At 44.2% G+C, this 27,357-nt stretch overlaps 2 protein-coding genes across 2 annotated transcripts in view; one reads left to right on the top strand and one right to left on the bottom strand.

The window, feature by feature from the left end:
• Positions 1 to 27,357, bottom strand: part of LOC310866181 (cGMP-dependent protein kinase 1) — a 146,577-nt gene that overhangs the window by 90,202 nt on the left and 29,018 nt on the right. The window lies entirely within an intron of this gene.
• Positions 23,903 to 26,624, top strand: LOC310865179 (E3 SUMO-protein ligase ZBED1-like; the record flags this gene model as incomplete). Its single annotated transcript, XM_083774205.1, has 4 exons — positions 23,903 to 24,299; positions 24,597 to 25,104; positions 25,726 to 25,912; positions 26,083 to 26,624. 4 exons carry the CDS (start codon positions 23,903 to 23,905, stop codon positions 26,557 to 26,559), a joined length of 1,569 nt encoding a protein of 522 aa, XP_083630331.1. The 3' UTR covers positions 26,560 to 26,624.

Raw genomic sequence — 27,357 nt, 5'->3', positions numbered from 1 at the left:
TTCTATAAAAATGTCAGTCGATTTTTCAAAAATAGCAGACCTACAAGCTCGTATCGCGCCACTCGGTGGCGCGATATGAGCTTGTAGATCTGCTATTTTTAAATAGATAAAGCATAACATGATGCTAACACCAAAATGGGTGCCCGGCCAGAATGGGTTAAAATATAAATGTTGCTAAAAAGCATCGATGGGGCTTGATCACACAACAGCGTCACACAAAAGCAAGCAGATCCGCAAGCTCGAAACATGGCACAGTTAGATCTTCAACTTTTTCCATTTTTGAATTTGAATCCTGAAAAGTAAATTTTTTTGGACGTACAAGGTTTCCACCTGACAGAGACGAAGCGATAGAGAGTGCGCACAGGAACACACGCATTCATTCATGTATATACACAGAGTTATTCATTCATTTGGCGTAGAAATGTATTCCCTCAGCTCAGTCAGCTGGAATGTCATCAGCCTCCAACATACAGTAATGTGGGCCAGACATTAATCCATTCTGACCTGAGATCAGATTCATACGAGGTTTCCACTGGACACACACTGGTCTGATTTAACCCATTCTGACCTGAGATCAGATTCTAAAAAATGTCAGTCGTTCTTCGATTTTTCAAAAATAGCAGAACTACAAGCTCGTATCGCGCCACTCGGTGGCGCGATATGAGCTTGTAGATCTGCTATTTTTAAATAGCTAAAGCATAACATGATGCCGACACCAAAATGGGTGCCCGTTCAGAATGGGTTAAAACTGCATCGCAGAAAGAAAATTAGAACAATATATTTAGCGGAAGGTTATTTCCTGTATGTGGCTCCATTTTTGAAAGAAATTACACCATTTATATTCAGCCAGGCTGCAAGAACGGAAGACAAAGACAATGTGCTGGGTGTTTGGCGAGAAGAAAAAAATTTAGTGATAATAATAAGGATTTGTTTGAACTTGTTCTAAGGCTAAATGACTCCGTGTTAAGTGCTAATTGTCTCGACATCACGTTCTCGTGGTCTTTGCACTCAGCTGGTGGGAACGAGGTCTAATGCACACAGAAACAGCTCAACGGATTCAGTCAGAGCATTAAGCAGCTTTACCATCTGCATTAATGGCCATGTAAGCTGCCACTTCTTCTTCAAAGAATGACAGGGAAGGAGTTCTAAAGTGATAGATTTTATTATTATCTATTTATTTTAGTTGTGGAGACAGAAAAAGCATTGTGCTTTGGCCCACAACCACTATAACCCATTCTGACCGGGCACCCATTTTGGTGTCGGCATCATGTCATGCTTTAGCTATTGAAAAATAGCAGATCTACAAGCTCATATCGCGCCACCGAGTGGCGCGATACGAGCTTGTAGGTCTGCTATTTTTGAAAAATCGAAGACACTTTTAGAATCTGATCTCAGGTCAGAATGGGTTAATAATGAAACTGTCAGGATGTAATAGACATTTTTAGAATCTGATCTCAGGTCAGAATGGGATAAACCTGTTTTACACTTGGGCTATCCGATGGTACCCACCTACAGCCGTGCTGCAGCCACGTTGCGACCGCGCTGTACCCGCGCTGTGAGCTTGTAGATCTTCTATTTAACAAAACAAAAAACGTCTGGAATAGTTTTCTCTCTCATGGGGGCACAAAATGTTTCCAGAAGAAACAAATGCATGTCAATTTGTGAGAACGACTCTTCTAAGCACCTGCCACACATGCTCTGGTATTAAAACTTCAATCGTTTGCCTGCAATTAAAAACAACATGGAGAGGGAGAAAAATCTAGGTAGGCTCGGGGGAGTTGAGTTTTAATCAGCCCTTATTTCTCTTTGCTAAAGGTGTGGAGCTGTGGCAGTTATTAGGGATCTTGCTAGACTAGACTATGAATCATCATTTAATGCCTGTATATAATTAAGGCCAGGTTAAAAGTCTCCAAAGAAATGAGTGGGCACACACCGTGATAATTTATCATAGTTAAGTCGTGTTGTTTGGGGACTGGGGGGAATTTCAGGCAATCTCTAAATTGCACAGTGCAATTTCAAGACAGCTGGTACAAGGGACGTTGAGTGATAAACGATCAAGTGCTAACAAGCTTGTCCGTCCATCCATCCATCTTCAACCGTTTATCCGTAGTCGGGTCGTGGGGGCAAACAGCTCCACCAGAGAGCTCCAGACTTCCCTCTCCAGAGCAACATTAAGTAACTGCCTCCTGGGGAATTTCCCGAGGCGTTCCAAGGCCAGTGAGTCGATGTGATTCCTCCAACTGCTCCTTGTGGTCTGCCTCCCATGTGGGACGAGCCTCGAGGACCTCCCTAGGGAGACTCCCGAGAGGCATCCTAACCAGATGCCAGAACCGCCTAAGCTGGCTCCTTTTGCAGGCGAAGAAGCAGCGACTCTACTCCGCTCTGCCTTCTGGCTCAGCTCTCTTTTTGAGCTTATAGACATCTGCTATTCTTTTCTTTTCTTGATAGTGTAAAAACATTTTTTTTCTCTTCTGTGGGTGCTATGGTACAAACATTTTCAGATAGGGTGTCATGTATATAACATGTGGGGGTCCTTGGCATGACAACATTGGAGTGCTACTGATTTATAACCTCCCGTCAGGTTTAATTAAATCTGCACCCGCTCGTTAAGAATGCCAGACAAGCTGGACATGTCGTTTAAGCCAAAACAAAGCATGACAGAGCACCACAATAAGCACCACATTACAAATCACAACAATGGCAGCCATTTTGGCCAGGCTATAACGGTTTACCGAGATAAAGGATTACGATTTTGATTTAAATCCAGAGGGACTATAATTATGTGTCAGTATTTGAATTGGCATGATACATTAACATTTCACAATAGTTGGAGGCAGTGGAGTGAATGGTCGCAACCTGCATTTTCAGAGCATGTTTATTTTAAATGACTGTGTTCCCGTTTGGATCAATGTTCCTTTTTAATGGTATAACAGCAAAAACTCGTTTTCCAGGGTTTTAGGAATATTAATGTCACAGTAGAATTAAAGGCACAGTATGTAACTTTGCCCTGTGTTTACAAAACAATAAATAAATGAATAAATACATCTTATGCCCATCGTTTCCCTCTATAGCAGCAGTCATCTTTGAAGACACGAGAGGTTTTATAAACATCATCATCCGACATATTTTACCGCTTTTGTTTACATACTAGTAGCGCTCGTTGGCTGTGTTTTGTTTGGTTGGTTAGCAAACGGGTTAGCCATAGCCACATGATTGACACAATGCCATCTGCTTTCCTACTATTCTGATTGGTTGGTATGAACCAATCACCGAAGACTGCCTCTTTGGCAACGCCCATCCCAGAAACGGTTGTAGTAGGAGGGCGTTCAGACTGAATAATGGAGTGAAACTAAATGAAAATTCAGGCTGAGTGTCAGGCTATAGGACCACACTGTCCTCTCGCTGTATGTTGGCGTTTCCACTGTTTGTTTTGGTATATGGGGATGTTTTTGAGCAACCAAAACAAACAGTGAAAACACCAACATACAGAGAGATGGCAGTGCGTTTCCGCATGTAAGAACTCCACCCCAGTGGCTGATTCATTAATGCGGGGGAAATGGGTAGAAAGAAGAAAAAAGAGCCAAGTAAAGGCCCACACATACATCAGTTTGAACCTTTTTTGGTGGTTAGTAAAAACAGAGATGTGCTGGAGCGAGCGGCGTGAGTCGTTTATCACTGCGGCTTCAGTGTTGTCGTTTTCCGACCACCGCGGTGAGTACCTCATCACCTAAAAACTGGAGCATGCGTGAGCCTTTAACCCATTCTGACCTGAGATCAGATTCATAACGAGGTTTCCACCGGACACACACTGGTCTGATGAACCCATTCTGACCTGAGATCAGATTCTAGAAATGTCAGTCGTTCTTCGATTTTTCAAAAATAGCAGACCTACAAGCTCGTATCGCGCCACTCGGTGGCGCGATATGAGCTTGTAGATCTGCTATTTTTCAATAGCTAAAGCATAACATGATGCTAACACCAAAATGGGTGCCCGGTCAGAATGGGTTAAAGGACCTATAACATAAAATTCAACTTTTTCAATTCCTTTTGTGTTTTTGGGGCTCCTATATGTGTTTTCTATCCCCACAAATAACCAATTTTGAACAATCAGGCCTTCATGTCATATGGGTGTTTTAATGGAAATTGCTCTCAGAAACAGCTCGACTGATTTTGGCCTCATCGTGATGTCATCAATGTCACCCTACTTTGTATAATTCCACCTTTTCTTCAGTCTTCAGTTGCAAATTTGCATTTCCACTTTGTTTACAATGTCCACCATTGTTGATTTTCCAAGCTGGCATGGAATGGAAACAAGCCTGGTTTTATCTAGCATGAGTATTATAATGACTCAAATATTAAATAATCTGCATATCAGCACCCCCACCGCCTCAGGACAGTGTGGTACTGCAGCTAAAACTGCTTTCAAAGTCCAGAAATAATTGACAAGGCCTGGTTATATCAGAGTGGTGATTGAGGCTCAAACCATTAGAAATAACTTCGAGGGTCATGGACAATATGATTATTAAATATTAAAAGCAGTTTTAAAATGCATGTTATTTGCGCTTTAAACACACTATTCCTTTAAAATCTTAGCTTTCAGGGAATGTCAGGCTGAGTGTCACTGTTTTATATGCACGTCAGTGAGCGGAGGCGAATCCACGGAGCGCTGCCCCTGTAGTTGTGTTCTCATCAGTGCCGCTCGACGCCGCGGTTATGATTGGCACTCGATGGATCTGTCCATATTTCTTCCTGATTATGGTGCATGTTGCTGTTGGTTCCTTACTACGTGACTCACTGGCACTGGTGGAAAGTAACTAAATACATTTACTTACGTACTGTACTTAACCCATTCTGACCTGAGATCAGATTCATACGAGGTTTCCGCCGGACACACACTGGTCTGATGAACCCATTCTGACCTGAGATCAGATTCTAAAAATGTCAGTCGCTCTTCGATTTTTCAAAAATAGCAGACCTACAAGCTCGTATCGCGCCACTCGGTGGCGCGATATGAGCTTGTAGATCTGCTATTTTTCAATAGCTAAAGCATAACATGATGCCGACACCAAAATGGGTGCCCGGTCAGAATGGGTTAAGTACAGTTTTGAGGTATGTGCGCTTTACTTGAGCATTTCCAATTTCCAATAGTTTTTACTGAGAACGTGTACAGGCTACGTTACAGTACCACTGCTTACTGGCATAATCAGATTCAACATGCAGCTGCCAGCACCACTCGCCCCATGGGGGGAGAGAGAGAGAGCGAACGAGAGAGAGAGAGAGAGAGAGAGAGAGAGAGAGAGAGAGAGAGAGAGAGAGAGAGAGAGAGAACGAGAGCAGCAGAAACCTGATGGAGCTGCTTGTGGATTCCTCCCACACTAGCCCACTCCTCTGCCATAATACAGACAGTGAAAATTATTGTTTCAAACCGCATGTGAAAATCTTCCATTTTCCTGTTCACATTACTAACTGTACGTTCTCTCTTATCAACTAGATGGAAGATTAATAGCTAGATACTGCAGCTGTTTCCGTTAGTGATACTAGTGATTGTTTTATTTTTTATTCATTTTTCTCTCCTTTTAGTGTGTTTGAAAATGTAATGCTGTGGCCAATGTATTTTTAATGATTTTGTAACCCTTTTTTTTCACCCAGTGTCAATTATCTAATTGAATGAATCCTGGGCTCTATACACTCCCTCCGTCAACCTGGGGAGAGCAACGGACTGACCTCATGCTTCCTTCAGTGCATGAGCGTCCAAGCCGCTTCTTTTCACCTGGCACGGGGGGGTTTCCCCGGTTGGACGTACATGGAAGGAACACGTTATTCCAAGCAGTTCCTTTCCCTTCCATCAGGCGCCCCGGCTGGCCAGGGGTTAGGCAGTTTAGAGACCAGGATTACTGCATGTTTTTGTGTAAGTGTACCTACCCTATAGGGGACACGGGGAGAACATGCAAATGTACTTTCTTTTCTGGGGACCCACTGCAATCACCCTCAAGGGACACCTGGGGGTCACTTGGGAGTGTTACAACATGAATATTATATGATCGAGAATCTTATATGCAGGGCTGCACATAAGTGGTGCGCAGGTGCGCATGCGCGGTAAAAATTAAAAATGCGCTGTCAATCAAGCGCCGGGAAGCGCTTCTGCGTACCAACAGCTGGGGCCGCCCAGAATGATTATTATGGCCAGAATACTAGAAAATTTTGTGGCGAGAGCATTTCCCACCGACTGCCACTCAAAGTGGCTACTGGCCCAATCACAGTGCGTCCTTACTCATAAGGGGGAGGATCCATGCTTCTTTCTGAGTGCTAGGAGCCTGGGAGGAGGCGGAGGGCGGTTGACAGGAAAACCTTACACAAATAGTTTCGTCTTCTCTTCTCCGTTTCAGATAGCAAACTACTGTAGTCCCCGGTGTAAAAGGTCATGCTTTGGATGCTTTGCACTCTTCCCATTTGCCGCTGTGCTTGTGTTTGTTTTCCGGCTGTTGGAGCAGCATGGTTGCTCGTGTGCGATGCCGTCTCAAAACCCGAATCCGAGGCAGAAACCATATTAGCGTCTCTCACAGCCTAGGCACCGGCCACCGACTTTTTACGGGTACTAAGGTTTTAGTTCCGACATAGTGGAGTGGGAAGAGTTTAAAGCATTGCGGACTGGCACTGCTGCTGCCCAACATGAACACCGTGTCTCGACATACTGTCCCTTATTATCGTAAAGTCGGGTAGTGTACACTGTTTATTTTTTTCACCGAGGAGCCATGTGTGTCTGACTGTCTGACTATGTACGTCGCCTCATCTAAAAACAAAAGGGAACTAGGGAAGCCTGATGTATGCTTCGCCGTACGATGTGTCGCATGTTAAAAAAATAGCTGATCTGCAAGCTCACAACGTGTCGCAACACGTTGTGACTTGTGAGCTAGTAGATTGGTTATTTAAATACAAAATAATACAAAATCTAAATATTGCTTTGATGCTCATATCATATTATCCTTAAGTTGTTAACTTGTTTTTATTATAATATGCATTCCATAGGGCTGGACCACACATGGACCTAGATTTTAGCAAATTTATATATTTTTAATAATGGGATGAATCTACAACAAGAGCCATTCTAGGGCTAAATCTAGAGTTGCAATACCCTCCATTGACTCCCCACTCATCCAATAAATATTGTTTTGCTATAAGTTATTCATCCCTCTTTTATCCATCCGGCGAGACGGGTCGCCGCATTTTAGGAGCACCAAGCAACTCCTCCAGGTGCTCTTCTGAGTACTAGACCAAAAAAGTTGTGTGCAGCCCTGCTTATATGCATATATTGTCTCTGTCGGGCGGAAACCTGCATATGTCCCAAACTGTTACTTTTCAGGATTCAAATTCAAAAGCATCAAAAGTAGCAGATCGACGGCTCAAAACGTGGCATGACTTTTGATGCTTTAACCCATTCTGACCTGAGATCAGATTCATACGAGGTTACCACTGGACACACAATGGGTCTGATTAACCCATTCTGACCTGAGATCAGATTCTAGAAATGTCAGTCGTTCTTCGATTTTTTTTCAAAAATAGCAGACCTACAAGCTCGTATCGCGCCACTCGGTGGCGCGATATGAGCTTGTAGATCTGCTATTTTTAAATAGCTAAAGCCTAACATGATGCCGACACCAAAATGGGTGCCCGGTCAGAATGGATTAATTCATCCGACGCTGTAGTATGATAAAGTAGTAGCACTGATGTACGAAGAAAACAAAAAGTAAAACAAAAAAAGTTAAGACATGGAGATATGAGGTTTCCGGGCCGACAGCGACGACATATTCATAATGTAAACCGTATCAAAGTGAGAGGAAAGGCAGGAAGCTCCCGGCTCTTTATTTTCGGTCGGAAGCGACCCGTTCGATGTTGATAGAGAGCGATGCTTTTTTGCTCTTAGCTTTTCTCCCCTCTCTGCATTGAGTTACTATAGATACGCTTGTTTCTTGGATTACGCTCAACAAAGCTTCCTCGCCAGTCTCAGTCATCTGCTACAGCGGAGCAGCAGCTTAGCGAGTGTGAGAGCGTCCAGGCCTGATCTTTATCACAGAAAGACCTCAAGGAAAGAAACACATGCAGTGTTGTGAGATTTTGCCTGGGAAACAAAGCCACCCAGGTGTATACCTAAACCCTAAAGAAGTGACGCGCGCACATGCACGCACGCACACGCACACACGCACACGCACACACACACACACGCACACACCCACACACACACCTTGAGCTAAAGAATACAGAGTCTGTCGACGGTTTTAAGAACTTGTTTAAAAACGTATTTATTGCGTCGGCGCTTTATTTTATGATGTATTTTTATGAAGTATGCTTTACCTTCTATTGCTTTTGTTTGTTTGTTTCATGCCCTTGTTTTACGTGATTGTTTTACCTTGTTGTACAGCACTTTGTAACATTGTTTCGAAAGGTGCTCTACAAATAAAATGTACTTACTCACACACACGCACGCACGCACACGCACGCACGCACGCACACACACACACACACACACGAGGCGGGGGTCCATTCTCCTCATTTTAACAGTAGAGTGTGTTTGTAAGTTATAGTTCACACTCACACCTGCACATGAACTAAGCAGGAGTTGGTCATTTTGCTAAAGACATTCATGGCGAATGGCTTGTTCAGGCAAGTGCATATTTTTGATTATGGTTTTGATGGCCACGGTACAGTGAAAATTGAAGTCAAAATCTAAGTGTTTTACATGGAGATCAGTGGAATCACGTCTCTTGATTACACCCAATTTGCCGTGAAGTCTTGAGTAAGTCTTGAGTAATGGCAGGAGTGTGTTTTATTGTAGTAGGGTTTGTACACAGAAAAACAGCACACCGTGGAACGTATCATAAAGTACATAAAGTACATGTACTCAATGTACTGTACTTAACCCATTCTGAACGGGCACCCATTTTGGTGTTAGCATCATGTTATGCTTTAGCTATTGAAAAATATCAGATCTACAAGCTCATATCGCGCCACCGAGTGGCGCGATACGAGCTTGTAGGTCTGCTATTTTTGAATAATCGAAGAACGACTGACATTTTTTTAATCTGATCTCAGGTCAGAATGGGTTTAATCAGACCAGTGTGTGTCCAGTGGAAAACTCGTATGAATCTGATCTCAGGTCAGAATGGGCTAAAGGTCCATGACTGACAGCGTTGTTGGAAGATAGACTCGGTTCACGGCAGCGCGGAGCCTATCACACGCTGTGCAGTTTTTGATTCCCGGCTCCAAAGCAGTGCAATTTCCACATCAGGCTACGTACAAGTACAGTACTTGAGTAAATGTACTTGGCTATACCTTCAACCACTGCTATGTATGAGCTTTTCTCTCCAAGAGCTCATGTATTTATATATTGTTTTATTTATCCCACACAGCTGTCAAGTGAATGAATGCAGGAGTGGGCCCGGGGGGACTGACTGTACACAGACACATATTCATGTACATTATATAATTTACAATAATGTACGGCAGGCAATACCATCTTAACGGTTGGTGACTCATCCTTAACGGACATGAGAACAATAACATTAGCAACTTGTTATGTGCATCTCTAAAAAACATAATACGCTGAGCATGTAGACTCTCAGACTGCATTCCATGTACAGTACATATGTATGTATGATCTGTGGTTTCACCTGCACACGAGGCCAACTACCCCTATACAGTACGGACATCTGTTGTTGATTTGTTTCGTGGTTACGGCAACTTATATAATACTGTCTCTGTCCTTGTAAAAGAGAAATACACTTTCCAAGGAAGGGACTCGCACACTCCAGGGAATGGAGACAGACAACTTAATGCATCGTTCGTGTCTATTCCCTGGAGTGTGCAGTCCCTTTCTTTTAAGGTTTATTTCTCTTTAAAAAAGAAGAAGAAATGGCATCTGCCACTTGGATTAAGGTGACATTATGAAGGGCCTGTCAGCTCCCTTCACAGCTAACATGCATTGCTTTGCTTTCAAGAGTGTTGCACGTGCTCATGACTTGCAAGAGACAAATATTAATTGTTTGTTCTGCCACTCCAGACAAATCAGCGCCTCCGACACACAGAAGGAAATCTATGTGGGTAAAAATGATCCATTTCAATCTGCCCACGGATGGAGAGAAAATCTAATGTAGGAAATCAACTGTTTGTTTGTTTGCTGTTCATCAAATAATTTGAGATAATTGCAGTGCTCTGGATTAAATTAGTTCCGCTTCACATCTCTCCGGCAGTCATGTTTCCACATTGATATTCAGTTCAATGTTGCCAATGTCACCCTGGCAGGCTAACGGGAACCACTTTCGAAGCCAGTATCAAACCTATTGTCTCTGTCGGGTGGAAACCTCATATTATGAGGTTTCCACCCGACATATTATGTCCAAAACGGTTATAGAACTAGAATTCGTTCTTTAAAACGTAAGGTATACTATGTTAGTTCCGTTGATCCAAGACGCAACACAAAACAATTTAAATTGATCATCAAAATAAACAGAAACATGCTCTGAGAGTGCATATAAGCATGAGCTCAGTTTGGGGCTCTCCCCAGGTTGGCAGAGGGAGAGTAGCGCCCAGGATTCCAGCTTAAGCAATTGGCGCAGGGTAACAAAATGGGTTACAAAATTGTGGGATAACAATTAAAGCTAATGAAAGGAAAGCAAAGACATGGATTATTCCATTTACTGACCACAGCAACCATTACAGGTCGGGTGTTACATAATCGGGGTGATTATGGTAATTCGGTTATTTATCAGTCGCATGCTGTTGTGCTATTATATAGAGGAAGAAGCTGACTCAGTTTTCAGTCACAGGTCTGCTGCTACGGTGCTCGGAGGCAGAGATCCATTCATTTACTACCTGACCACCTTTCTCTGGGTTGCCCCAACACACAACACACACTGGTCTGATGAACCCATTCTGACCTGAGATCAGATTCTAAAAATGTCAGTCGCTCTTCGATTTTTCAAAAATAGCAGACCTACAAGCTCGTATCGCGCCACTCGGTGGCGCGATATGAGCTTGTAGATCTGCTATTTTTAAATAGCTAAAGCATAACATGATGCTGACACCAAAATGGCTGCCCGGTCAGAATGGGTTAAGTAACCTTATCTTTAAGTAACGTAACTTCGGTTCGAGCAGAGTGCTCGGCCCCTGTTTATTAATTTGGTTGGAAACCCGTTAAACTATCATTTCAACAAATGTTCAACTATTTTTTGGCAGATCATCTGTCTACTTTCGCCTTTTATAATAAGAGAGAGGGGTTAATGTTAGGGACGCACGATTAATCAATCGGTAGCATAATCGGAATCGGACCATAAAAATGCCATATCGGTCTCAAAATAATACAGATTATTTAATCGGTTTTCACCAGCAAAAACAATAATACATTTTTGTACTCATCTCATTCAGTATTCATTCAGTTGTAAAAACAGACACTTGGAAAATAATATAGGCTATTTATTGATTGATTGAATACTTTATTAACCCATTCTGAACGGGAACCAATTTTGGTGTTAGCATCATGTTATGCTTTATCTATTGAAAAATAGCAGATCTACAAGCTCATATCGCGCCACCGAGTGGCGCGATATGAGCTTGTAGGTCTGCTATTTTTGAAAAATCGAAGAACGACTGACATTTTTTTTAATCTGATCTCAGGTCAGAATGGGTTTAATCAGACCAGTGTGTGTCCAGTGGAAACCTCGTATGAATCTGATCTCAGGTCAGAATGGGTTAACAGGTTTTGGGCCAATAAGCCCCTAGGCTTGTTTCCCTTGTGGTCCTTGTGGTAAAATCGTAATCGGTCAGAATCGGTATCGGCAGATATGACCCTGCAAATAATCGGAGATCGGATATCGGTCATAATTTCATAATCGTGCGCCCATAGTTAATCATGGTAATAACAGAAAGGCCACACAGAACACAACCTGCGGAAAGCGCAGAAGAGCAAAAAGAAGGGGAAGAAAGCAAAAAATGAAGTGAGAGAACTGAAAGGAAATCATCTCACCTAAATGACAGCTCACAAGCTGTGCTTCAGTGAGTGTAGCTATAGTTATCCGAGTATCGTCGCTGTCAGCCGGAAAACGTGTAAAACAGTTACATTCCAGGAAACTGATAAAATAACCAGCGCTGAAATGTACCCACTGTTGTTATCATTTTAGTCACAAGCTCTTGTTAATACTTTTAAATCAGTTAAATGTATATAAAAACCTGCAGATATAACAGGACAACCACTCTTTTTTAAATAGCTAAAAAGCTAAACAGTATCATAAAATTTTCTTTTTCTTAGCTTATCGACTGCCGCCACCGTGATTCAGTATAATGTCGCTCATTGCCGGGCCGTAGAAAAGGCGTATTTTAATATTTTTTTGAAACCCCAGAAATTTACCACCGGATGAACTGGAAGTAAAACTTGTGCCATAACTAATCTGGCGAGCGTCACTTCAAAAGTCATCAGAAGCATTAATATTGTAACCGTGAGGTAGCACATATTCTTGAATGAGATACAAGCTCACAACGTGGTGACGACTCGACGTGTTGTGAGCTTGTAGATCGGCTATACTTTTGCTATACTGTTATGTGAGGTTCTTGCACTGCAAAGTAAGGCATACATTTAAGAAGAAAAACATAGAAAGTTGATATAAAAGATGGATATACAGTACAAGGTTTATTGCCCTGACAGCAAATGCTATCCAACGTGACCTGCATCACCACACAAAATGTCCATCACACTGGTAGTTGTTACCAGGTAATACCCACAGGGCTGCCGCTGCGCTTTGACTGGCTGGCTGGCAGAATGAGTGCTGTGTGTGTGTGGATATACTCCACCTGCCTGACTGTCTCTCTCAGAGTGAGTTAACCTTTAGAGCCTATCTGGAGACTCAGAGGAGCCTCTGGCTCACAGCGATGCAGGCACGCACGCACACACACACACACACACACACACACACACACACACACACACACACACACACACACACACACACACACACACACACACACACACACACACACACACACACACACACACACACACACACACACACACACACACACACACACACACACACACACACACACACACACACACACACACACACACACACACACACACACACACACACACACACACACACACACACACACACACACACACACACACACACACACGCGTGACTGGGAATCAGGACAACAGCAGTGTCAGGAGCCCCCGGCACACGTATGCTACAAACATACATGCACACACACACGCAGGCACACATGCACGCAGGCATGGCGCTCACCAATACACAAGAGACACCTTCATATAACCTTCAATAACCTTAAACATAACGTCGCTGTCGAGCAGAAACCTTGCATCTCCAATTCTACCATATTTAAACTTTTTTGCGTATTTACCTACATTACCTACAGTGTCACACAAAAGTATCAATATCCACATAAGCCCGAGATGTGGCACGAGTGCTCACTGCTGCTCCTAACTAATTTCATGTATGTGCTGATTTGTACCCCCCAAGAAATGTGTACCCCCCCAAAAAAAGGAATGGGGTCTAAATTATGAACCATTGTTATGGTCAGAGAGGGGCGAGGGAGACGAGATGGATGGATGAGCTGGTGATGGTGAGGGCTGAGGCAGGGCGCCCAAACCTGCTACGCCAGCTTACCAGCATCTGGTCGTCCGAGTGTGTCAACATGCAACCTGCACATGCATTGTTGGGCCCCCGGTTATCAGAGCGTGCACGGCACAGCTGGCATGGTGGGTTTCAACCTGTCCTTAACCCATTCTGACCGGGCACCCATTTTGGTGTCGGCATCATGTCGTGCTTTATCTATTGAAAAATAGCAGATCTACAAGCTCATATCGCACCACCGAGTGGCGCGATACGAGCTTGTAGATCTGCTATTTTTTGAAAAATCGAAGAACGACTGACATTTTTTTAGAATCTGATCTCAGGTCAGAATGGGTTCGTCAGACCAGTGTGTGTCCGGCGGAAAACCTCGTATGAATCTGATCTCAGGTCAGAATGGGCTAATCTCCTAATGTTTGTAGTCCCCCAGAAGTGAAAGGATTACTGCTCTGTCTGTATATATCATCGCTGTCGGATGGAAAACCTTGTGTTGTGTCCAAAAAAACGGTTACTTTCCACTTCCGGAACATGGAGGTGGAAGAGAACCTGTGTTCTGGAACTTATACGGGTTCCCAGAAGGTGGAATAACCCATTCTGACCTGAGATCAGATTCTAAAAATGTCTATTACATCCTGACAGTTTAATTATTAACCCATTCTGACCCGAGATCAGATTCTAAAAGTGTCTTCGATTTTTGAAAAATAGCAGACCTACAAGCTCGTATCGCGCCACTCGGTGGCGCGATATGAGCTTGTAGATCTGCTATTTTTCAATAGCTACAGCATAACATGATGCCGACACCAAAATGGGTGCCCGGTCAGAATGGGATAATGTAGTGCAGTGGTGGACAAAGTACACAACCATAGTAGTAGAGTCAAAGTATAGATACTCCTGATCAAATGTTACTCAACTACGATTGAAAGTTCCTACACACACACACACACACACACAGCTCACCTATGTGATACTTTTTGCGTCACGGTCGTGTGACAAAAGCATACTGTACATTTCCTTGCATTGTGTGTGTGTGTGTGTGTGTGTGTGTGTGTGTGTGTGTGTGTGTGTGTGTACAGTATGTGAGTGCGCATTCATGCGCACGGGCGAATGATGTGCAGAGGCGTCAGGTTCCTATAAAGGCGGTGGGTGCAGCCCCCCCCAGCCACAGCTCATGAAACATTATAGGCTGCATGGCTAACAGGGATTAGTGCTTCCCCTACCATATCTCTGCTTTCTCTGGCTCTATGACTTATACACCCATGAAAAATGGAAAATACAAATTTCATTGAGTGTATATACCATTTGGAATTATATACCAATCGGTTGAGATTTGGCTGATTATATAGCCAAAGTTAGATATCAACGTTTTTGCTCACGGCACCGGGCCATTGGGACTGTGGGACGGCTATACTTGTGAGGACCTCTGCTTGGATTCATGGTGAGTTGCGCACCGAAAAGTAATTGGAATATATTTTTCTTGACACATTATAAACAAGTTTACTTGTTTACCTCCTCATTGTCCTCAGTGTTTGGGACGGGGACATGCGTATAGGCCTGTATCATGTGCTGTCTGCGTGCATATAAGCGCTGCGCGCTCCAGTGAAATTGTGCTGCTTGAGAAAAAAATTGTGAATTTGTGTTGGATAAGGGCTTATTGGTGGGTTTTCCGTAGATATTAACCCATTCTGAACGGGCACCCATTTTGGTGTCGGCATCATGTTATGCTTTAGCTATTGAAAAATAGCAGATCTACAAGCTCATATCGCGCCACCGAGTGGCGCGATACGAGCTTGTAGGTCTGCCATTTTTGAAAAATCGAAGAGCGACTGACATTTTTAGAATCTGATCTCAGGTCAGAATGGGTTCATCAGACCAGTGTGTGTCCGGCGGAAACCTCGTATAAATCTGATCTCAGGTCAGAATGGGTTAAGGACTAGTTAGGGTGTGTTTTAGCCGGCGGCGGCGGCGCCGCCGTATTGTAGCATGGACTGGACGAATGTCTTCTTGGCTGGAGGGGGCTTCATCATCGTAGTCAAATGGAAATAAATCCTGTACTGTACTGTATGCAACATTTATACGCTCTACCTGGCAGCAGAACAAAAGCCACCTTATTATAGCATTTGAATGCCCATGGGCGGCGGCCCAACACCTATATCTGGCCCAAGCGCCCACAACCCCCCCGTAAAGGTATGTGACTTACAGTCTTAGAGTATATATATTTATAGAGAAGGCACCCAGAGGAAATCTTGAGGCGAAATGGACATAGTGGCCGAATGAAGGTATTGCAGCCTGGCCCCAAACACATGAACGCGCTGTCCGTTGACTAACATTGTACACGTTCACGACGGGCGACGCTCGTGCGCGTTCAACGGCAGCGCGTTCATGTGTTTGGGGCCACTCACCATTGCAATCCGTCCCAGAATGCACTCTGTTCCTACCAGGAAGGAGGAGTGAATCCGCCTCATGCGCTTTTGAGCAACTTAATGCAAGTGGATGGGAGGAGAACTCGGGTGTCTTCTCTATAGATATATAACTCTATGCTTACAGTGACTACGTGCATGACAGTGGGTGCATATTCTGCTTCTGCATATTGATATTGGCGCCGCTTATTATTTTTGCCCGTGGGTGCTTCTGCGCCTGAGCACCCCCTTGAGTTGACGCCGCTGATTGTGTGTGTGTGTGTGTGTGTGTGTGTGCGTGCGTGCATATAGACAAAACAATCAAGCATCACTGGCTGGCTGACTCCATGAGCCCGCAGTGTATGGGATCTCCATTCTAGTATTCTACACTATAGCGCTGCACAATTCTTGTTCAAATGCGCATCTCGATTTTCTCGATCACAATTCTCTTTTTTTTTCTTCCATGAAAACATTTATTGTCTTCAGTTGCTGAACATTACTTACATTCAAAATGTAGCACCTGGAGCTTTAAACAGATAACATCAAAGTGCTTGACTTAAACCTCTCTTAAAACCCCATTCTGACCGGGCACCCATTTTGGTGTTGGCATCATGTTATGCTTTAGCTATTGAAAAATAGCAGATCTACAAGCTCATATCGCGCCACCGAGTGGCGCGATACGAGCTTGTAGGTCTGCTTTTTTTTTTATTATCGAAGAACGACTGACATTTTTAGAATCTGATCTCAGGTCAGAATGGGTTCGTCAGACCAGCGTGTGTCCAGTGGAAACCTCGTGTGAATCTGATCTCAGGTCAGAATGGGTTGGGCTGATGTTGAGAACCAGTGTTCTCAAGTCTCTCTGAATGCATGCAAGAATGCATGTCTATGGAACCTCTCAATAGACCCACACACGCCAGGAACCACATTAACATAACTTATTTATAATGTAATACAGGATACAGTACTGTATTAATAATAACATGTATGAATGCATGTCATGCATACATACGTACAAACACCACAAACTCATACATATGCCAACAATGTATTATTTTATTTATGTTCCCATACTGTTCAATGTGCCATGCCAAAAACACAATTATTTTGTATGGCGATTAAACATCCATCAACTAAAATGCCATGATCATGACAGCGCCATTTGCAGTGGTGGAAAGTAAACTACTAAAGTACTGTACTGACCTGAGATCAGATTCATACGAGGTTTCCGCCGGACACACACTGGTCTGATGAACCTATTCTGACCTGAGATCAGATTCTAAAAATGTCAGTCGCTCTTTGATTTTTCAAAAATAGCAGACCTACAAGCTCGTATCGCGCCACTCGGTGGCGCGATATGAGCTTGTAGATCTGCTATTTTTAAATAGCTAAAGCATAACATGATGCTGACACCAAAATGGGTGCCCGGTCAGAATGGGTTAAGCATTGTTATACTTTAGCTATTGAAAAATAGCTCTACAAGCTCATATCTGCTATTTTTGAAAGAAAATTAAAATGTGTCGCAAATCCTTGAACATACGGTATATATTCTTTCACAGCGAACGTATTTAACTCAAGTCTTTGCTGCTGGGGGGGGTGCCTGGAACAACATATTTTCAGATGGGGGTCCGCGGCCAAATACAGGGGATTCTTGCCATGGAAAGGTTGAGAACAACTGACAGAAACATAGGTTTTTCAGAAAACTGTTAGAATTTAGAAGCCTTTTTTTTTTTTTTTATCGGCCACAGGTCTAAATGGGTTAAGTAAAATGTTGAGGTACTTTCAATATTTACAAATTGCAATACTTTTGCTTCTACTCCACTACATCAAACAGAGGCAAAACAGTCTACTTTTACTCCACTAAAGTTATTTTTGAAAACTTTAGTTACTTTGCAGATTTTGATTATATTTCAAAACATATATTACTTCAGCCCTATTTAAAACGTCAAAACAGCCTATCTACAAGCTCGCCATTTTCCAAACACTTCTCACCGATCCTAGATCAGTGTCTGTATCTCTGAAGCACGGTCTGCTCCCTGCCTGATGTTAGCTCTGTGTTGGACACTCAGCAACCATTCATTTACAATAATAAATCTAATGTGTTCGCTCCTCTCAACCTCCGCAGCCGTTATCCACAGTACGTGGACCACACACAGCATGCGCAGTGTCCATCCATAGGTAGAAACAATTTATTTTCATTATTGGTACTGCCAGTGTTCCATCAGTGGACATTATTATTGGTAGCTACTGTATAACCAGAGCCAGTACGATGTCGATGAAGGGTGTCAGAAACACTACAGGTCATGTGGATCCATGTGAAAAATCCATGAATTCAAGGCTTCATGGGGTGTGTAATTGATGGAAATGTTACTCCTTTAAGTTAACTAGGGCCGTTCTAATATGGACAGGAAATGAGGTACAGTGTGGGTAATGCAATAGATCACATTGATTGGGAGGGAATTATTAATGGACGATCTTGGGAAGTTGGGTTGAACTTTTGTTATTATATAAGATAGATAGATGGATAGATAGATAGATAGATAGATAGATAGATAGATAGATAGATAGATAGATAGATAGATAGATAGATAGATAGATAGATAGATAGATAGATAGATAGATAGATAGATAGATAGATAGATAGATAGATAGATAGATAGATAGATAGATAGATAGATAGATAGATAGATAGATACCTTCTCAGATAGTAATTTTAATTATCTTTAGGCTTTGGACAAATCAATGAATACCCAAGAAAAATGAATATGTCCATCAGTTGGACAAGAGCCATTGCAGTAGAGTGATTTCTTCAAAATCTATATTGGTGTGAATATAGCATTATAGCAGGTTGTGGTCAGACAGGAATTCAGTTACAAAATGTTTTGAATTGACTTCAATCTAGTTAGTCTATTACTGTGTATACTATTCTTTCAAGTACATTAGCAAGACATGGAAGAATATAGGTCTGTAAATATGAAAGGCAGACCCATCTTTAGATTGCAATACGGGAATGACTCTGGCCAACTGGAGCAGGTCAGGAATTGATTGATTGACTGACTGTATGATTAAATTTATTCGGAGATAAAAAAAAGAGGGCACATTAGTACATCCATAAGATTAGAAGGCAAAATTCCTTAAGGCTTAAAGGGATTGTGACATAAAAAAAAAGGTTTTGGAATTGTTCTTATTTTTTTTAGGTTTTCTAATCTCAATTGCACCCAAAAAACATGAACTTTTAACATTCAGTAGATTTTCTGTGATCTGGGGTTTTCTGGCTCAAACAGGTGCTCTGATTTGCCGGCAGTTTGTGATGTAAGAGCCTGCAAATCCCATATATGTCAATGGGATTTGCCAGCAGATGTCACTGTTTTCACTGTGTTGCCTGTTTTCATTGTAGCTCAAAAGGCTTCCAAACCCCAAAGAAAACTTCAGACCACAGAAAATCCACTGAATGTTCAAAGTTCAGGTTTTTTGGGTGTAATTGAGGTCATAAAACCTAAAAGAAAAGAGAAAAACAAAAATAAATGGAAATGAATGTCATAAAACCTTTAAGAAAGAGCTAAAGAAAACAATTATGGAGAAGAGGTTTCCTTGCATATAGCCTTGGAGACCTGCTATATGGGATGTGCTTTTGATTTCCACCAATGACGAAGGAAGCAGATGGTTGCATCCGCTTGCCACATTTAAGGCTTATGCTGTGCTAAATCCTTGTGTTTTTCATCAGTTCCGGGCGGCGCTAGCAGGCTAATTAGGAATGAGTGCTTTAGTATTCCAAGCCAGACCCAACCTGAGTGGAGTAATCAAGTGTGTGGGCTGTGTTCTGGAATGACACGGAGCATAACAGTCAAAGGGGGTCAAAGAGGACTGAGCTTGCAGATCTGCTACTTCCAATGCTTTTGTGTGAAGCTGTAGGATGATCAAATAGGGTGTTAATTTATGATAAAAAAGCGCACAAGCGTTTGAACTGAGCAGTGCAGTGTGTGTCTGTGTGTGTGTGTGTGTGTGTGTGTGTGTGTGTGTGTGTGTGTGTGTGTGTGTGTGTGTGTGTGTGTGTGTGTGTAATTAGCCAGACAGACAAGTGAGACTTCAAGGCAGCAACAACACATCACTCTTCCATGGGCTACAGACCGTAAGGCTATGAAGCAATAATATAGAACTGGGCATAACGGGCAACGGATATGGGATCTCTTAAAGGCAATGGCACGTGGACTGGTGATTGGTTCAATTATTGTAACGGCCCAAACCACACCTATATGCATAATATAACAGGTAACGGAAGGTGTTTTAGGGATTTAGACAGGTAACCAAAATACCAACTATCCCATTCTGACCGGGCACCCATTTTGGTGTTGGCATCATGTCGTGCTTTAGCTATTGAAAAATAGCAGATCTACAAGCTCATATCGCGCCACCGAGTGGCGCGATACGAGCTTGTAGGTCTGCTATTTTTGAAAAAAATCGAAGAACGACTGACATTTTTAGAATCTGATCTCAGGTCAGAATGGGTTCATCAGACCAGCGTGTGTCCAGTGGAAACCTCGTATGAATCTGATCTCAGGTCAGAATGGGCTATAGTGGGGGAACACCCCTTCCCCACTGCTAAATCCCAGAACAGTGTATTTAGAAAATGGAGCCCTGTGTGCGCGGCTCAAAAAAACTAAAAAAGTTAGAATATGGAGATAAGAGACAGCAACTATATACTGTATTGAGGACATCATTGTGGAAGAGAGCAAGCGCTCGCACGCACACACACACCCACACATGCGCACGCACGCACACACACACACTCACGCCAAACTTTTAGGATTTAAATCAACTTATCTCTTGCTCTGCCAAAAAATTAAATACGATACAAAATATTTCCCAGCTATGGGCAGGGTGATTACCTGAGGCTGAGCAGACAGACACATGCACAAGAGCAGGGGTTTCCAAACGTTGTAGCAACTAGATCTCAGTCTTTGAATGTTTTGCATTGATTCAGTTTGACATTGCACTACGCCAGACATGGGTAACTGGCAGGCCGGGGGCCACGTGCGCCCGCCCCCCCCGCCCAGTGTCCCCCCAGTGCCTCCCCAGTGTCCCCCCAGTGCCTCCCCAGTGTCCCCCCAGTGTCCCCCCAGTGCCTCCCCAGTGTCCCCCTGAGTGCCTCCCCAGTGTCCCCCTGAGTGCCTCCCCAGTGCCTCCCCAGTGTCCCCCTGAGTGCCTCCCCAGTGCCTCCCCAGTGTCTCCCCAGTGCCTCCCCAGTGTCCCCCTGAGTGCCTCCCCAGTGCCTCCCCAGTGTCTCCCCAGTGCCTCCCCAGTGTCCCCCCAGTGCCTCCCCAGTGTCCCCCCAGTGCCTCCCCAGTGTCTCCCCAGTGCCTCCCCAGTGCCTCCCCAGTGTCCCCCCAGTGTCTCCCCAGTGCCTCCCCAGTGTCCCCCTGAGTGCCTCCCCAGTGCCTCCCCAGTGTCCCCCCAGTGTCTCCCCAGTGCCTCCCCAGTGTCCCCCTGAGTGCCTCCCCAGTGTCTCCCCAGTGCCTCCCCAGTGTCTCCCCAGTGTCCCCCTGAGTGCCTCCCCAGTGTCTCCCCAGTGCCTCCCCAGTGTCTCCCTGAGTGCCTCCCCAGTGTCCCCCTGAGTGCCTCCCCAGTGTCTCCCAGAGTGCCTCCCCAGTGTCCCCCAGTGCCTCCCCAGTGTCCCCCAGAGTGCCTCCCCAGTGTCCCCCAGAGTGCCTCCCCAGTGTCCCCCAGAGTGCCTCCCCAGTGTCCCCCCAGTGCCTCCCCAGTGTCCCCCCAGTGCCTCCCCAGTGTCCCCCCAGTGCCTCCCCAGTGTCCCCCTGAGTGCCTCCCCAGTGTCTCCCCAGTGTGCACGTCAAGTACCCCCAAAATGATGTATTTGGCCGCGAATCCCATCTGAAAATATATGACACATAACAAAATAAATTAAAAATAATGACATGCTTCCCCGGTTTGAGTGTGTTAATCTCTGGAACCTGATGAGATGAATGACATTGGTAATTCCTCAAAAATCCCCCCCGTATAATTATTAGAAAATGCAAAAATTTGTCTCTTAATTACCTTATGTGACTGATTGCAATCATCTGAGCTAATTGCAATCATTTTCGCATGTTGTTGCAGTATGCAAACTAATCCAGCTGCATAAATATGGCTGGATGAAATTAACAGAAATGTCATACATTTCCATCATTATGGCCACGTTCATGATTTGTTTGGTATTCAGGGAAACATTTTTCAAAAGTTTTACAAATTATTCATACTAGAGTTTCACACATTGATTGCCAGGTATGAATTAATTGTGTTTTTCAGTGATTCTACCTTATTTTGTCGACCCATGTGGGACCAGCAATGTGTCCACAATGTAAACAAATGGCTGTGTGGCGCACCGAACAATCTTATTTTCTTTCACCCGGGAAAAGACATTTTGTAAACGCGATCATCGGTTCTTTAGATCGTTGAATATAGCTCATTTTGACCAAAAGCGCGATCTGATAACATAGAGGCGGATGCCAGGCGACATGTTCACTTTCAGTTAATTTCCGGTTGTATCCGTCTCCTAGCAACCTAGCATCATTCATACATGAAGAGTGCCATCTATCGAAAAGACCATTCGACGCAATAATGCGTAATAAAGTGTTTGGCAGTCAAGCAATGGATTTGATGCGACGTAATGTGTTAAAGGTATATTCAGTGATTTCACTTAATTCAAATATCACTTATTTTTTTGTTTTGTTGTGATAATCCTCCCTACTATAGAGTGTGCTGGCCATATAAGGAGTTCCTCCCTGTCCCCAGTTAACCCCTGGGGGTCAAAAAACCTTAGGTTTCGTTTTTGACTCTCTATCCTGATTGGACGAAAGGCTGGGTCCCACAGCCAAAAACGAAACCTAAGGTTTTTTGAGTGAAATCACTGAATATACCTTTAATCATGACATGTTGTGAGCTTGTAGATATGCTATATGTGCTGTATAGAATTATTAAGGCCTTAGATCTATATCTATCCATCCTATCTAGGCTGCCAGGATTGATCTATATTACCTTTGGAGCATACGCCAAAGTATTTGCTGCTTTGATCGGCGAAAATCAGGGCGGAAAGTAGTCCCATGGTTTGTTGTTGTTGAAGAGAAAAACATGCCGCCATTACAATGCGAGAGGAACAGCATGTTGTAGTCCAAACAAACACCCGTTCACATGCATTTAACTCATTTTCCCAGAAGCCCTAGCAGCCCAGAGCATGGCTTGATTTCCGGTTTCGTCATCATAACGCGACGGCCTCGTCACCAGGTCCGCGACAAATCCGCTCTTTGTTTTTTAATTATAAAAAAAATGTGAATTAAACTAATGCTGGGCCGTTATCGGCGTTAACGTGCTGCGTTAACGCAAGAATATTATCGCGCGTCAAAAAAATTATCGCCATTAATCTATTCTCAAAGTTGGGTCTAAGAGCTGGGTCTGCATTGACTGCATAAAGCGAGCAAACTAGGAATTTCACTTTGATAGTTTTACCTGGCGGACGCCGGAATTACTCTGTGGGAGGGAGAAGTCCTAACCTAACAGGGACAAGGTGAAATAAATTACTCTGAGAGCGGGGCGGTAACAAATCCTAGCCTAACCGGACACGGGTGAAATTAATGAACAGAGCGGCGTGCCACATCAAACGTCAGCATGCAGGACTCTGTGAACCCAGGTTTGCTTCAGGGGAAATTTCTTTACAAGAAGCTTCCCAATGGAAACCTCGACAAGAACAAGGTGGTTTGCACCCTGTGCAAAGCAGAAATGGCTTACTGTAGGAGTTCTTCAAGTCTGAAGTATCACCTAACGCACAAGCATCCCTTTGCGTTGGTTGATGATAGCGAAGCTGCCGGCGGGCCAAGCACTAATATGGCTCCGGGGAAAAGTGTTCGTCAAACTACAATGTTCGAGTGCAACCGTGGCAAGCCCGTCAGCCCAACTCTATCAGCCAAGCTAACTAACCTCCTAGCTCAGTGGATTGCCATCAACTGCCGGCCTATCAGTGTGGTTGAAGATGATGGGCTCGAGCTTCTTCTCCAGGCGGCCACAGGCGACCCATCTTACAAACTACCTGCGAGACGAACTATCACAAGGAGAATCCATGACCAGTACGCCGCAGAGAAAGCTGCGAAAGATGAAAAGTTGGCCGGGGCGGCGTGTGTAGCACTGACTGGGGACCATTGGACATCTGTCAAAAACGACAACTACCTTGGCGTTACTGTACACCTCATCGATGTCAGCTGGGAACTTCACTCGTTCGCCTTAGGTACGTTATGTAATTTAAATTAATTTACCACGGTGAAGTTGGTCTCGGGCTGGATACCCAGCCATCCTGGCTGAATATCCAACCTGAAACCAACCCCACCGCGGCATGTAATATTGCTAATTCAGCCTAACATTTACACAGCTTTAGCTAACGTTATCAGGGATCGATTGATTTATTTTACCACCAGCCAACATTATACGTTTGCTAGCTAGCCCCAACAACGCCAGCCTGCTAATTGTAAGTCTCCTATTAATAGCAAACTTATTCTGATCTACTTTGTCTCTCCTATAACGTCAGGTGTGATTAAAACGGAGGAGCGCCACTTTGCAGAAGCTTGTGCCAGACAGTTTCTCGACGTCGCTAATCAGTGGGGCATAGCTGAAAAAATCACCACCATTGGAACCGACAGCGCTCCCAACATGATAGCAGCAGGGAGAATATTACCATTTGAGCACTTGCCCTGCGTTGCTCATCTTGTACAGAGGGCCGTTGTAATGTCACTTCGGGATGGTGGTTTTGATGGTGTACTGGCCAAGTGTCGAAAAGTGGTCGGACATTTCAAACACAGTCCGGCTAACTCAGACGAGCTGAATGCCCAGCAAGCATCCCTTGAACAAGACCAGGAGTCACTCGTGCAAGACGTTCCAACACGCTGGAATTCAACCCTAGCGATGATCACACGTTTGAGGCGCAACAGAGACGCAGTGCACGCAACGCTGGCTCAGCAGACCCACAAGCTGGCCCTCCCAACACATGCTGAATATGAGAAGTTGGCAAAGCTGGAGAAACTGCTGGAGCCATGCAAGTAAGTGTGTGTTGTGCTGTGCTCTATGTGTGTGTGTGTGTGTGTACACTGCTGTGTGTGTGTGTGTGTGTGTGTGTGTGTGTGTGTGTGTGCACACTGCTCTGTGTGTGTGTGTGGCTGTGTGTGTGCACACTGCTCTGTGTGTGTGTGTGTGTGTGTGTGGCTGTGTGTGTGTGTGTGTGTGTGTGTGTGTGTGTGTGTGTGTGTGTGTGTGTGTGGCTGTGTGTGTGTGTCTGTGTCTGTGTGTGTGTGTGGCTGTGTGTGTGCACAGTGCACACTGCTCTGTGTGTGTGTGTGTGTGTGTGTGTGTGTGTGTGTGTGTGTGTGGCTGTGCTGTGTTTGGGGCTGTGCTGTCTGTGTATGGCTGTGCTGTTTGTTTGGGGCTGTGCTGTCTGTGTGTGGCCGTGCTGTGTTTGGGGCTGTGATGTCTGTGTGCAACTGTGTGTGTGTGTGTACTGTCCTCTGTGTGCTATGCTCTGTGTGTGTGTGTGTGTGTGTGTGTGTGTGCGCGTGTGTCCTGCTGTGACATTGTGGCGTCGTTTTTGGTGTCAATTCACCCCTCTTAATGTGTGTGTGTGTGTGTGTGTGTGTGTGTGTGTGTGTGTGTGTGTGTGTGTGTAGGTACGTCACTGAGCTCCTTGGTGGGGAAAAGTATGTCTCCTGCTCTGTCGTTTTACCTGCCCTGTGTCATCTCCTGCGAGCAATGAAGATCTCTGATGATGATCCTGCCTACATTGTGCGCTTCAAGACTGCCTTCATCAAAGACCTCAACCAGCGGAGGGAGAAAACAAACCTGGAATGGCTGAAGGTATGTGACACGTACTGACCAGAAGATAACTGTATTGGCTGACCATTATAGACTGTTAAGCCAGAAGATTGATAAATGGATAGAATAGATGAATGAGTCATGAAGAAATATGGAGGATTTTGAAAGTTACATTTTCTTCCATCAATCTTTATTTTATTTTTCATCAAAAGGTGGCCACTGCTCTGGACCCACGCTTCAAAGATCTCAAATGCCTGCCCAGAGCAGAGAGGGAGCCAGTGTGGGGAAAGCTGAGTGACTTGGTGAGGGCAGAAGAACCTGCTCTGCAGCCGCCCAGGGAGGAGAACCCTGAGCCACCTCAAAAGAAGACAGCCCTACTGCTGATGGGATCAGAGTCAGAGTCAGAAGACGAGATACCAGTAGTAGACAATGTTGTAGAGAGGTACAAGGTAGAGCCCAGTGCCAGTTTAGATCAGTGTCCACTGAAGTGGTGGTCAGAGCACACTGCTGTTTATGGTAAGATGGCCCACATTGCCCAGAAGTACTTGGGGACTCCTGCCACAACTGTCCCATGCGAGAGACTGTTCTCTTTAGCAGGCCACATTGTACAGAAAAAAAGATCTAGTTTGTCACCAGACAATGTGAACAAGCTGGTGTGTCTGAGTGACTGGTGGAAGAAGGAGAGGTAGAGGTTGGACTCAAATCATGTACAGTAGGAGAGGGAATAGGAAGCCCCAGTACTGATGAGGTACAGTAGGAGAGGGAATAGGAAACCCCAGTACCGATGGAGGTACAGTAGGAGAGGGAATAGGAAGCCCCAGTACTGATGAGGTACAGTAGGAGAGGGAATAGGAAGCCCCAGTACTGATGAGGTACAGTAGGAGAGGGAATAGGAAACCCCAGTACTGATGAGGTACAGTAGGAGAGGGAATAGGAAGCCCCAGGGTTGGGATTGGGACGCCCCACACTGGAGGTGAGTGACTGGTGGAAGAGGTAGAGGTTGGACTCAAGTCATGTCACAAAGCTACTGACTGTAAACAGTTCTTCATCACCTCTAGGTTTACAGTTTAATTAATGTCATATCCCAGAAAAGGGGGTTGTTCTTGCACCCACTGTTCCAAATTGCCTGTATGGTAACGTGTTTATGGTTATTCGTGTTTAACTGAATAAACAATGTATAACACACGTACATCGTATTGAACATTATTATATTTTCATTACCAATTATGATAGGGCTCCTGGTCTAATGGGCCACGTGGCCCGTTCAAGGATTTACTTCTGGTCATTATTTAGGTTGCGCACACATATCTTCAATGCCTTCGGCAGAGTTCAAATGAGCCATTTTAATCTAGATTAATCTAGATTAACTCCAGAATTGCAGTGAGATTAATCTAGATTAAAAAAATTAATCTATGCCCACCACTAAATTAAACACATTAACCCATTCTGACCGGGCACCCATTTTGGTGTCAGCATCATGTTATGCT

This window comes from Protomyctophum parallelum (genome assembly GCF_964188405.1).
Source record: "Protomyctophum parallelum genome assembly, chromosome: 10".
Lineage (NCBI taxonomy): Eukaryota > Metazoa > Chordata > Actinopteri > Myctophiformes > Myctophidae > Protomyctophum > Protomyctophum parallelum.
The sequence above is the reverse complement of the archived record's forward strand: the minus strand, read 5'-3'. Positions and strand labels throughout refer to the sequence as shown.